The sequence below is a fragment of the Mirounga leonina genome, unplaced genomic scaffold, assembly GCF_011800145.1.
Source record: "Mirounga leonina isolate KUSES-001 unplaced genomic scaffold, KU_Mleo_1.0 Mir_179, whole genome shotgun sequence".
In the NCBI taxonomy this organism is placed as follows: domain Eukaryota; kingdom Metazoa; phylum Chordata; class Mammalia; order Carnivora; family Phocidae; genus Mirounga; species Mirounga leonina.
The window spans coordinates 3,550,697-3,564,816 of NW_023270466.1; the positions used below are offsets into that span (position 1 = coordinate 3,550,697).

General features: G+C 39.7%; 1 protein-coding gene across 4 annotated transcripts in view; it reads left to right on the forward strand.

Annotated features, from left to right (window-relative positions):
- The first annotated feature begins 5,306 nt into the window (after positions 1-5,306).
- Positions 5,307-14,120, forward strand: part of NAA35 (N-alpha-acetyltransferase 35, NatC auxiliary subunit) — a 96,848-nt gene continuing 88,034 nt past the window's right edge. The window contains exons 1-2 of one of the 4 annotated variants that reach the window (XM_035024415.1): positions 5,307-5,326; positions 6,383-6,511. In XM_035024415.1, coding sequence (XP_034880306.1) covers positions 6,388-6,511 — 124 coding nt within the window. In that variant the 5' untranslated portion in view covers positions 5,307-5,326; positions 6,383-6,387. Of the gene's footprint in view, positions 5,327-5,421; positions 5,667-5,900; positions 5,980-6,382; positions 6,512-14,120 lie in introns of those variants that run through there. The other 3 variants (XM_035024413.1, XM_035024412.1, XM_035024414.1) reach the window with 3 other exon arrangements.

The window sequence follows — 14,120 nt, forward strand, 5'->3', positions numbered from 1 at the left end:
CTTCCCGCAGAGCAGGAAGCCCGACGCGGGGCTCGATCCCAGGACCCTGGGATCATGATCAGAGCCGAAGGCAGACGCTTAACGACTGAGCCACCCAGGCGCCCCTCTCACGTCCCTTTTGATAGGAGTTTAAGAGTTTCAATATCTATGGATTAGACAACTCAAAGGGAATGTAAGAAATCTACATATGTATCAGATCTGTACCTCTGAAACAAATAATGCAATATATGTTAAGAAAAAAAAAAAAGAAGAAGAAGAAGGTAGCGGGAGGGGAAGAATGAAGCGGGGGAAATCGGAGGGGTAGACGAACCATGAGAGACGATGGACTCTGAAAAACAAACAGGGTTCTAGAGGGGAGGGGGGTGGGAGGATGGGTTAGCCTGGTGGTGGGTATTGAGGAGGGCACATTCTGCATGGAGCACTGGGTGTTATGCACAAACAATGAATCATGGAACACTTTATCTAAAACTAATGATGTAATGTATGGGGATTAACATAAGAATAAAAAAAAAAGAAATCTACATATGTAGTTAATTTTTTTGGTTAATATTTTTTAAGTAAAAAAATTCACTTGATAAAGTGTGAAGGAATTGTTTGAAAATCACTCATAAAAAGGAATTGTGAAAAGATTTTTTACAAAGAAAACTGCTATAATTTACGTTATATATGTGTTATTAAAGGGATAATTGAGAGTTGACATCTCTCTTAGATTCACTGAACCACTCTCCTGGTTTTTTGCTAGCTTTGGTCTTTATTCTCAGAGCCCTTCACTAGGTCTCCTTCTTCTACCTGATCTCTAAATGTTTGGCTTCCTCAGGACTCAATTTTGAGCCTGCTTTCCTCCTGATGCCATCTTCTCATGGGATCTCCAAAATACCCATAGTACTAAATGACATCTTTGTTGATAAATTTGATTAAAAATACTTTCATGTAGCAAGTATAAAAAACAACCAAAAACAAAGTAAAAAGACAAATGATACACTGGCTAAAAAATTGCAACTTAAATCATAAAGAGTTAATATAGAGAACTTCTTAAAAGTAGAAAATAACCAGTAATCCTACAGAAAAATAGGTTAGAGATAAGAGTAGACAGATCACAGAAAAAGATGTAAAATTCACTTAAAAAGATAAAAAAATATTCTACCTCACTCATGATAAGAGAACGCAGATTAAAACTATACTGAGATACCATTTTTATTACTTTGCAGTTTGGCAAAATTCTAAAAGTTTGACCAAATACTATATTGATGAGGCAATGGGAAAGTGAGTACTCTTTCATGTTGCTGGTGGACATTAAAAAAGGAAAAAACTAAAAAAAAAAAAAACAGGAACACACTCAGTAGAGGGGAATTTGGCAATGTTAGAATTACATATGTATGTATCCTTAGACCCCAAATTCTGTTTGTAGGAATTTAGCCCAAAGATACACTGGCAAAACTGTGAAAAGGCATAGACACAGAGCCATTCGTGGTAGCACTATTTATAATGGCAAAACCTTGGAAACAACCTAAATGTCCATCATTAGAGAACTGGTCGAATAAATTATGGTACATTCACTCGGTGAAGTACGAGGACTATCTTTTTTGGGCTATCAATCTAGGACACAGCCATATCAGGAAAAAAGTGATATAAGATATATACACATGTGTTATCACTTTAACATGAAATTATGAAAAATGGATGTTTATTTGAAAATGTTCTGTATTTAATTTTGTTACTTTTTAAAAAGATTTTATTTATTTATTTATTTATTTGAGGGAGAATAAGAGAGAGCACGCCGACAAAGGGAGAGGGAGAAGCAGACTCCCCACTGATCAAGGAGCCCGAAGTGGGGCTCGGTCCCAGGACCCTGAGATCATGACCTGAGCTGAAACCAAGAGTCAGATGGTTAGCCGACTGAGCCACTCAAGTGCCCCTAATTTTCTGTTACTTAAATGCTGTTATTTAAACAAAACTATAGAACTTGTTAACAATGGTAATTAGTAGTGATTGATAGGAACAACTAATTAAAAATGAATGAGAAAAATATATTTATAATATTCACACATTATAAACATTATACAGAGGATAATTATACATTATCCCTTAATACAGAAGTTTATTTTAACTTTTTTTAAAATAACTTTTTATTGGATTACTATGTACTTTTTTTCCTCTCTTTTTATTGAGGTATAGTTGACACACAATGTTACATTAATTTCAGGTGTATAGCAGAGTGATTCGGCAAGTCTGTATATTATGCTCTGCTCACTACAAGTGTAGCTACCCTCTGGCACCCCTACAAGGCTATTACAGTACCATTGATTGTATTCCCTATGCTATACCTTCTATTGCCATGACTTATTCATTCCATAACTGGAAGCCTGTATCTCCCACTGCCCTTCTCCCATTTTGCCCATCCCCCCACCCTCTCCCCTCTGGTAATTGTCAGTTTGTTCTGTATTTATGGGTCTGTTTCTGCTTTTTGTTGGTTTATTGGTTTGTTTTGTTTTTTAGATTCCACATGTAAGTGAAATCACATGGTATTTGTCTGTCTGACTTATTTCCCTTAGCATAACACTCTCTAGATCCATCCATGTTGTCGCAAATGATAAGGTCTCATTCTTTTTTAATGGCTGAGTAATAATATTCCATTGTGTATATGCATATATTTGTGTGTGTATCACATCTTCTTTATCCATTCATTTGTAGATGGGACTTGAGTTGCTTTCATATCTTGGCTATTCTGTGTATTCTTAAGATGTATAAATGTAAGACTTTTGAAAAAGGATAATTAAATACAATTGAACTGACTAAACTGATATTGCCTATACTTAGTAAAAAATGCCATTTTTTCTCTGTCATGTGGTACAGTAGGATGCTTTTACTCTATTTGCTTTTTTGAAAGCATTTCTCTGAACTGCCTGCAGGTTTTCAATTTCTTTTACGTAGTGGTGAAACTGAATACAGTCGGACGTAAAGTTCACTTTGGTAGCTCTGCTTTTATCAAACCCATGTTACACTGGTTCCTGGTATTAGTACAAAATGATGACATCAAGCTAAATTTCCTCTCAACATTAGTGTTTAGGCATGGAATACTTAGGATTTTATGAGTCAAGATTTAGTCTCATAGGAATTCTTTTCCAGCTGCCAAAATGCCCATCTCCTCTATATCTATAGGCATGTTTAAGTAGACCAAAAATTTGTCAATCAGTTCCTTTGCATTTATTTATTCATCATGTAGCCTATCTGATATCTAAAATGCCCATCATTTTTTAACACTATGAAGCATATGGGATGTCATCATAAATTTAAACCTCTCTTTCAGGGAAAATGGTTTTTAAAGTGGAGAGGTAATTAGAATTTGTAAAAATAAATTGAATTTCAGATAAATTAAAATTTTAGTAAAGAAATTAAGCAAATCCTGTTTCACTTGGCTGCCTTGTTCTGGTGTTTTTGTTTTGTATTGTTTTGTTTTGTTTTTCTCACTGTATCAGTTTTTGTCACGATCAACACACAATGCTGAATAACTCAGTTGCAGTCAGTTCATCCTTTTCTAGATTTCTTATGGCTTCTGCAAAGCTCATCAAATGGTTTTGGAGAAACAATATAGATTTGTTTTATTGTAATTCTTCCCTACATTTTTATCCTCAGTGCGTTTAGTGAGAACCTACCTCATGCCAACCACCACCCTAAGTGACGTAGATACAGATTTGATCAAAATTGGCAAAGCTCCTACCCTTATAAAACCTATTATTCTGTAAGAGACATAAAGATATATTTTTTACTTTTTAAAAAGCAACTATAGGGGCACCTGGGTGGCTTGGTAGGTTAAATGTCTGCCTTTGGCTCAGGTCATGATCCCAGGGCCCTGGGATCAAGCCCCCTCCCCCTCGGGCTCCCTGTTCGGCAGGGAGTCTGCTTGTCCTCTCCCTCTGCACTGCCCCCCCAGCTCATGCTCTTTTTCTTGGGCACTCTTTCTCTTTCTCTCAAATAACTAAATAAATAAGCAACTGTATTGAGGTTTGATTTGCAGGTGATAAAATGCACACATCATAAGTGTATATTTCAATGAATTTTTACAAATGTATGCACCCATATAATTGCTATCATAATCAAGATACAGAACATTTCTATCATCTCAGATCATTTAGCCCTATTCTAGTTAGTCCTTCCTTGGCAGGCAGGCAGTCACTGCTCTGTTTTGTCACTATGATTACATTTTTCTTTTTTAGAGTTTCATATAAATGGAATCATATTCTTTTGCATATACTCTTAATTTCCTTTGCTCAACATAATGTTTTTTGAGATTCATGTTTTTGTGGGTCAAGTAGTTCATCCTTGTTTGTTGGTAATTATTACATTGTATGGATATGCCACAAATTGTTTATCCATTCACCAGTTGATGAACATTTGGGTTGTTTCCAGTTTGGGATTATTAAGATTTTTAAAAAAATTTATTTATTTGAGACAGAGACAGAACATAAGCATGAGGGGGGGTAGGGAGAAGCAGACTCCCCACTGAGCATGGAGTGGGGCTTGGGGCTTGATCCAAGACCCTGAGATCATGACCTGAGCTGAAGGCAGATGGTTAAGTGACTGAGCCACCCAGGCGCCCCTCCGATTTTGGATTATTAGAAATGGAGCTATGAAAAGTAAGTACAGAGAACACATTTTAATAGTCCTAAGAAAATACCTGGGAGTGGAATTGCTAGATCAAGTGATAAGTGTTTGATTAATTTTCTGTCCAAGTGATTGTACTGTTCTGCATTCTCATCAGTAACATATGAGAGGTCCAGTTGCTCCAAGTCCTTGTCAACATTTGGTGTCGTCTTTTAAATTTTGGCCATTTTAATGGGAATATAGTGGTAAAGGTGGTTTCTTACTCCTGTCAGTCTACTTACACAATCCCACTTTAAAATTGATCATTTTATTAATAAATTTTTAAGAAAAACTTAAAACATTTACAAGTCTGAAAGAAGATGGCTTGCTTGACTCTGCAGATATTTTGTTTCTATTTTCCCTCAAGAAACCTCCAGGCTCTCTAGGAAACATAAATCCTGTGTCAGGCAGCACTAGCTCGACGAAGCTCACAGCTAGGCTCTTCTTGCATGGCCACAACTGCTAAGGTCTACAAGTACTTTCCCTGCTTTTTTTTTTTTCCGACTTAGCGTCACCTTTCTAAGAATTTCCCAGAGAGCCGCGCGGGGCGGGGCGGGCTCTGCGACCCCCCTGGCTCCACCCCTCACGGGGACTCTGCTTGAGGCAGGAGAAGGAAGGTAGCTTCCGGTCTCGCGATTGGCGCTAATCCCGCGAGAAGAGAAGACGGCTGCCATCGATGGCGGTGGTGAGGGAGGGGGTGTGGCCGGGGCGCTCGAAGTCCCCAGGAGTGAGGGAGAGGGGGCGGGGTCGCGCGCACCGGGCGTACGCATGCGCGCACGCGGCCGGTCGGGCTGGGCTGAGAGGGGAGGGGGCGGCGGCGGCGGCTGAGTCGGCGTCGTTATTTCCGCGGTCTGGTCGGTGCGTGGCGGCGCGGGTGGCCACGGGAGAAGTAGGTAGGGACCGCCCGTGCAGAGCCATTGAAACTCCCTCTCTCCCGTGTCCTGGAGCCGCAGCCCCCCGCGCGTGTGGCGGACCCTGGGGACACTAGGTCACCCTGCGGCCCCGGCCCTCCCGCCGTGCTTCAGGTAGGAGCTGCAGGCTCCCCTGTGTCCGCTGCCCGCCGAGGCCCCGGCCTTGCCCGGGCTACGACCCGGCACCGGGCGTGCCCGGCCTCCCGCGCGACGACAGCTCTGTCCTTGCTTCCGCGCCCTGTGGGGCCGGGCCGGGTTGACCCGGGTAGGGCGGACGTGGGGCGGGTCCCCGCCTCAGGTGCGCCGCCACCCTGGGCCGGGCGGGTAGGTCCCCCGCCAGGCGCTCCCGCACTCCGTGCCCACTGTGGAAGGCTGTGCGGGGCTCATGTCGGGCCGGGGAGAGGTCGGCCCAGAGAGCTCCAGGCAGGTGAGGGACCACCCTGACTTGAATTTAGTTGCCCCATGGGCTCCCGGGCAGCGAGAGGGACTCTGAAGAGTGAGTGCCTTGGTCATTTGTGGCCAGTGTGGAAAGTTGGAAGCTCGAGTTGATTCTGTTTGGACCAGTGGGGGGGGGGCTTCTGATTTTTTTTCTTGGATGGTGGGCAAACTCTTAAAGCCCTGGTAGGTGCTGGGCTATTAGTAAATAAGCAGCAGTAGTGTTAATGTAAGATTTAATTGCATTAAGATTTTTTTTTCCCCAGTGCCATCCTCAAACTCAGGTCTGGCAGTTTAGTAAGACTTCCGTCCAGTACTTGAGCGAACACACATGGCTTGCAAATACTCTTGCCCTGAAAGCCACAATCTCTTTTACACCAGTGTTAATTTTATAGGCATTATGGTCATGAAAGCTTCCGTAGAAGATGATGATTCAGGATGGGAGCTCAGTATACCAGAAAAGATGGAAAAAAGCAGTACAAGCTGGGTGGACATAACCCAAGATTTTGAAGAAGCTTGTCGAGGTGAGTTTGAATTTTTGGACTAGAAATTGAAAATCTGGGAAAAGGTAAAATAAAATCTTGATTGCGATTTGTAGCCTAAATGAAATCAACAGGTAAGTGTGGTTTATCGAGTTTGTTGACCACACTTATTCATTCTCCACCCTCTAATTTTAACTTTGATTTAAAGCCAGTCAGTATTTGATAGTGCATGAAATAGTGATGTTGAAGCAAATGCTTCAATTTTTCTAGCTTTAAGTAACAGATTAGAGAGTACATGGCAATAATTTCACATTGTGGAAACATGAATTGTATTGACCTAAAGATGGTAGTAGTATTGTATATATGAGGTTTTTAAATAATCAAATCACATGATTCACTGCTTAAGAGGCTCCAGTAGCTTCCTGTTCCATGTAGAATAAAATCCATATTCCATCCCTATGGCCTGTATGGTCTGGTGCCTGCCTACCACTGACTTCATTTTTGTACCACTGCCCTACTAGGCTCATTATGTTAGTCACAACGTCCTTTTTATGTCATTAAGCACACCAGGGCAGTTTCCCCTCGGATCTCTGCATATTTCTTTTTCTGTGTTTTAAACTGCTTTGCCTCCAGGTCTTCACATAGCTGTCTCCTTCCTGGCCGGTTAAATGTTACCTCCCCGGCGAGGATGTCTCAGAACAACTAATCTAAGTAGATTTAGCCCTGTTCTCTTCTGTCCAACTCCACCTCAGTTGAATCACTCTGTTTTATTTTTATCATAAAACTTATCTACTGTCAGAAACTGTCATTTCCAGTTACTTCTTGTTTATTGTCAACCTTACCCACCGGAACATAAGCTCTGTGAGTGCAGAGATCTTGTCTGTAACTCTGGTACACAGAATATTGCGTGATACATAGTAATAGTTTAATAAACCCATAGGCATAAGTGATTAGAGAAATGAGCGTGTTTGTTGTCTGAGGGGAATGAGCCTTAGGGAGAGACTGGAAAGAGAAAGGAACAAATGGTAGAATGAGAGGGGTGCCTGGTTGGCTTAGTTGGTTAAGCATCTGCCTTCCGCTCAGGTCATGATCCTGGGGTCCTGGGATTTAGCCCCGCTGCAGGCTCCCTCTGTGCACCCCCCAACTTGTGTTCTCTTGCATGTTGCGCATTCTGCCTCTCAAATAAATAAATAAAATCTTTAAAAAAAATGGTAGGGTGAGAGCTTGAATTTGAAGAGAGGATGGGATCAAGAACATGGTAGAGAAATTATCTTGGGGAAAAGAATGAGGAATTACTGAGACAGGAGAACTGAGGTTAGGATTGGGGAAGAAACAGGTATATATATATTTTTAAGATTTTATTTATTTGAGAGAGAGAGAATGAGTGGGGGGAGCCGCAGAGGGAGAAGCAGACTCCCCGCAGAGCAGGGAGCCTGACGTGGGACTTGATCCCAGGACCCTGAGATCATGACCTGAGCCATAGGCAGATGCCCAACTGACTGAGCCACCCAGGTCCCTGAAACAGGTATATTTCTAAGTGGATTGGGAGGAATGGTGGAGGGATGCACACACACCTCGATGGCTTCTATTTTTTTCCTGAACAGGGTTAAGTCTTTGGTGCTGGTGAGATGGAGTGTTTAAAATAGTGCTCTTGAGAGGAGGAGTAGAGACTTGGAGTAGCTGCAGGTGGAAAGGGAGCCAGCTGAGTATAAGCAAAATGATAAATCATGCATCTGTCCTTTTATTGTTTGGAAATACATGTCCAGTTAAAGTATGTCTAAGTGAAATTGTGGAAGGAACATTAGACTGGGAATTGGGGGACTGCCCATATCCATCTATCCAAGGGAGAGAGAAAGAAGTGTAAGTTACAGTGTAATTTTTGTGCCCAGAGCTCTTAAACTATTAGTGGATTATACCCATCATCTTGCACTGATTTTTAAGTGATCTGTATTAGAGAGCTGTCATTCTGAACCTAAATGGAAAAGGTGTAATGAAGTTCATAATGGCTTCAGTTGGGCCTTAAAGGAGTGGTCGAGTTTCTATAAGTGAATGTGAGGGAATTACTCTAGACTGAGATGAACCATTACAGCCAGAATTCAGTGATTGTTTGATGTTTGAGGAAGAGTGAGTAATTTTGCTTCTTCATGGAACGAACTTTGAATAGGCAATATGGTTTAATCCCTGCTTCAGTGGGGACTGAGAGGGGGTAGCGTGTCATTTTGTTGCCAACCTCAAACCATCCTATTAACTCTTCCGTAATTAGCTCTTGCATTGTCTCAAGTGGCACAGATGTGAGGTATACTTGAAACTAAAAAGTTAATGTAGAAGTGATCTTCCTGTACATATGGATTTAGGACGAAAGGCTGTTGGCCACTCTTGAGCCTGTGGTATTAATTATTTGTTTTCTCTTCTTGAAATAATCAGATTCATAGCATCAATTTAGTTTTAGACTTCTGTTCTAGCAACTTTCCGAGGACTAAATTTAAAATAAATATTGCTATACCCTTGAACTGTTGCAGTGGTCATTCATCTTTAGTAACAGTGTGGTGGCATTTGGCTAGACTTTTGTGATTCTCGGTACCAAAATAATAAATAAATATGCATAGTGATGACAAGTGTTTTTCATGTACATTTCTACTTGTTCTTTTAGTGACTCTTCAAATTCTTCTGGACCAAATTCTAATTTCATCACTTCTTTTATTTCCTGTTAGGCAGATGGCACACATTCCCTCCACATTATATCTGACATTGAGGCCTTGGCTTTTTTTTCCCCCTGAAATTATTTTGAACATATGGTGCCATTACTGTTACTGTGCCTGATACATAACATGTCATTCATCTAAATAACACCTCTTGAGCTTTGCTTCTCTAGGAAACTTTGCCTAATTAAACCATCTCATTGACTCCTATAAAAAGGAGGAAAGGGAGGAAATACAAATGATTGTATTTCATTTGGTTGTCTAAAGTTAAATGCTTTCTGAAGTACAAACCTACAACTTAGAAATTTCACTTAAACACAAATGATCATAAAATACACATTGCTCCTTCTTCTACCTACCAGATTCCCTTTTTCCACACTCTCTCTGGATAGCCAACAACCTCTCCTAGGATGATGATACCATTAGGTGTCTAGAACCCAGAGGTAATCCAGGGTTGGCCATCAATACTTCATTCTCTTTGAGCTTTAGTCTAGAAGGACATGGGTCCATCCTGTCATCCTATGTCCTTCTGTCTTTGATGGCTTCACTCATTCCTTCTTAGCTGTCTTTCTCACAGGCCCTATGGTTTAAGGTCCCCTCACCTATCCAGTTTCTTTAACTCTTGCCCAGTACTTTTGGAAAACCACTTTTATTGATTTCTCTTCCCTCCTTTAAAATCCAGGATTCTTAAGCTTCTTGTTTCTTTTCCTTTCTGTATTGTCTTCTCTCATTTAGAACATTTGTAGGTGCCTAATATATATTTGTTTAAAGAATGAATGAATATTTTAAGGCCATATTTCTTCAAATTAGAGAGTATCTGGATCTTATACTTCAGAAGTTTGAGAACCCCTGCATTACATTAAATGCTGTCATTTTGGATGATTGCCTGAAACCAACATAATTATGAACACAAGATTGGGCATTGAAATTATAGCAATACTTGATTATAATGTTATCCATTTGGTAATCTGTAATCTTTTTCAAAAATTATCAAACTGATTAAATAGCATTTAACAATTATCTTAGAAAAGATATGGATTCTTAATAAAACTTTCATGTACTCCTCCGCTGAATTCATAAACTCCAATTTGAGAATCATTGTTCTAGGAATTTGCTGTTTGTTAGCACTTTATTCCAAGACGAAAAAGATGGATTAAAATTGTCTTGGTGAAAGATGTGGACAACCTGTAAAATACATTTTTTTTTTTTAAGATTTATTTATTTATTTATTTGACAGAGAGAGACACAGCGAGAGCAGGAACACAAGCAGGGGGAGTGGGAGAGGGAGAAGCAGGCTTCCCACTGAGCAGGGAGCCCGATGTGGGGCCAGATCCCAGGACCCTGGGATCATGACCTGAGCCAAAGGCAGATGCTTAACGACTGAGCCACCCAGGCACCCCTACATTTTATTTTTTAAGTGATTTTGATTTTGGAAATGAAATTATGTTTTCCTTGTTATATCCTATCAAGAATGTTTTCAGTGGTAGGTCATGGGTGGGGTGGGCAGCACTAGTAATTGTGGGTCACTTTAGATCAGTGATTCCACCAGGGTTGATTTTTGCCCCTCAAGGAACATTTACCAATGTCTTACAACATTTTTGGTTGTCACAGTAGGAGGCGGCTGCTACTGGTGTCTAGCGGGTACACACCAAGGGTGCTACACAGGATAGCTCCCACAAAGAAGTAATTATTTTGCATAAAATGTCATTAGTGCTATGTAGCTCACTCTATTTAGATTATTTTCAATAATATTCAACTATCATTTAACCTTTCTGACCCTGGATTCTTCAGGAAAGGAACGTATGGATGGACGTCTTAATGCCTCTAACAACTAGCGTTAACATAGAGCAAGCAGTGGGAAGAGAATGGGACCTTTGCTGTACTTTGAGTTCTCTTCTGCATTGTTGAATGCATCCTATCAGATTTTCTCTTTAATCAGGCAGGTGTTGTGTATCCTCCTTTATGTTGGTAGTTTTTGGTTAACAGAAAAGCTGTCCTCAGAAGTCACCACTTTCCCTCTTTTAGCTGGTTATTCCACTATCCATATTTGGAAAGCATGCTTTTATTGCCACTTCTTGATTCCTTGCATTCACAATTTGGCATCATCTATGGACTTCTATCCATATAGTTAGAGCTACATTATGGATATGCAAATATTATCCATAGCTGAGCCAAAGAGTAAAGCTTTTATTACTTTTTCCTTCTTGCATAGTTCTTACACAAAAAATTTTTACCCAAAATCTATGTAGTTATCATTAATTCTACCTTAGACTCCTTGCCCCTTTTCTAAATCTCAAGACATTCAGACACCTCAGACATCCTGTCATTTTCATTTCTTTGAAGAAACTTCTCAAGCCTCTTACTTATTGCTCCAATTTGGACTTCTTGCCTTTGTACATCATGTAATCCTGAGGTCATCAGCCTGGGGTTTCTTATTTTAATAAAAATTAGACATCTTTATTCTCCTCCTGAGGAGAGTGCATGGGAGATATAATCTGGATGTCTGAAAATGTCTTCATTCTATCCTCCCACTTTATTGATAATATGTCTGGATACCTTTGATAATTTTGAGGGCATGACCCATTGATGGTTTTGCACCGATGTTGCTATTAAAAAGTTTGATGACTTTCTGATAACTGAGCTTTCATATGTAACCTCTTAAGATCTTCTATTTGACCCTATATACACACCTTTCACAGTGGTTTGCCTGATTAACAACTCTGAGGTCCTTTCACCTTGTCTGTTCCTTTAGTTCTAGGAAACTTTATTCTATTTCCTCTTTGGGTTTGTTTGTTAGTGTTTTTGTTTTTGTTTTTTTTGTATTCTCCATATGGACTGTCTGTTTTTTGGATACTGAACCTTTGGGAGATGCTTAGATCATGAGAGTGGAGCCCACCTGAATGGGATTAGTCCCTTCTGCTGTTTGAGGTTACCGCAGAAAGATGACTGTCTAGCAAGTGGGCCCTCACCAAATACCTGCTGGTGCCTTGATCTTGGACTTCCCAGATTCTAGAACTGTGAGAAATAAACGTTTGTTGTTTATAGGCTGCCCAGGTATATTTTGTAGGTATATTATAGGTATTTTTTTGTTGTAGCAGCCTGAATAGACTAAGACTATCTTCCAAACCTACTGTATTTTTCTTTTCTGCTGTAATGTTAATTTTTAAAATTTCTTTTCTCTGAATATTCCTCCTCCCTTTTATAAAAAAGTAAAATGTCCTGTTTTTATTTCAGGGTTGCACTGTTTTATCTCTGTAAGGATAATAGTTCTTTTGAATGTTCTTGTACAAAGTATCTTTCCTCCAACTCGCCTTTTCTTTTTTTAGTTTGTTTCCTATAGTTTATATCTTTCATATTTGGGCATTACTTCAGATATCTAAGAATTCTTTGTTGCCTGTCTAAGGGTGGGAAACCAAAAAGCCAATTGGAAGCTCTGAATTTTTGAGTGGGACTTATTGACACTGACTGTCACTGTCAAGTGATCTGACTTGGCTTTTGTGGTGAAGAACATCTGATATAAGTTATTTAGCAATTTCTATTTGGAAAGATTATATTCAGTAGAGAAAATTTATCTAGTCTTTTGCCTTGAAGTTGAAGCTCTGGCTTGACTGCCTATGATTTAACAGTTAAGTGGGGGAAGAGATCTGGGTTTTTCACATATTCACTTAATGCCCCCTCTTTCCAGTACTGTACCTGGCCTTCCAATAACCTTAGGTCTCTGGAGATGTTTTTACCCTCTTCAAAAAAAATCTTCAGTATGTGAGGTTAGGGAGGGGCAGTTACCCTGCTCTGTAAATAGGACAGGGTTCTGTGTTGTCTGACTGCTCAGTCCTGCATGTTTTAGCCTCCCTTTATCTGCACTTTTAGAGGCAAGTGGTAAGTCAGGTTGGTTTTTGGCTTTCTCCACTCCTGATTTTAGTATTTTGTTTTCTTGAGTTAGCTAAGAAACTACTTGTCTTTTTATTTCCAAGTTTCCCCAATTTTGTTGTACTATTTCTGCACCTGTTTTCTTCTTTGGAGTGTATAGCTTTCTTAAAACACATACACACACACACACTTCCTCTGGTTGTTTTAATGAGATTTCAGGTAGTTGCATGTGTTCAGTTAGCCACCTTTACCCCCTGGTAAACCTCAATTGGTTTGTTTAAATATCACTGTTACAGTGGTATTGGATTTCAACTGTATCATTCAACCTACTGATTCAGTAGGTGTTCATAGGGTCCCTAGCTGGGAACTTAACCATCATTTATAATGTTATGGGTGGAAATCTGTTCAGAGATCTGTAATTTCAGTTTACACATGATCTGTTCACTTATAAGATGATAAAATGTATTTGCCTTGTCACATAAGTACATGTTTTTCTCTGTCCTGTAAGATAATTTTTCTCAGGAGAATGATCATATGCTTCAAGTGGTTACTGCTGCATACCCAAACTCCACCACAAGTTCTGATTTATTATTCATTTCCAAGGCAAAAGGAAGGATGCCCAATAAGATGTTAGGAAATTCTGTGACCCACAAAATTTAGTTAAATTTTCTCTCACAACAGATCTATTCATGCCTTATATGAGAGTGAGGATAAAAGAAAAAGGTGGTTTATTGTTAAGGTAGTCAAAAAAATTTGAATCATCAACTTTTCCTCGTATCTGATTTTTTCCTTTGCTCTGAGTGTTTTAAGCTATGTACTACTGCACCTACTTAAGGTTTTAACTTAAAAGTAGAAGTAACTATTTTTTATCATTGTGTTAACGTAGTTCAGTAGTTTGGTGTGTCTGTGATCCCTGGGATCATCAAGATTTCAAAGGGTATGCAAGGTCAAAACAATTTCCATGGTAAAACTATTTCCATATAATATTGAGATGTTAACTTGCCTTTTTGACTCTCCTTATTAGTACTGTGGAGTTTTCCAGGGACTCCATGACGTGTGATGATGTCATTGCTCTGCTAAGATAA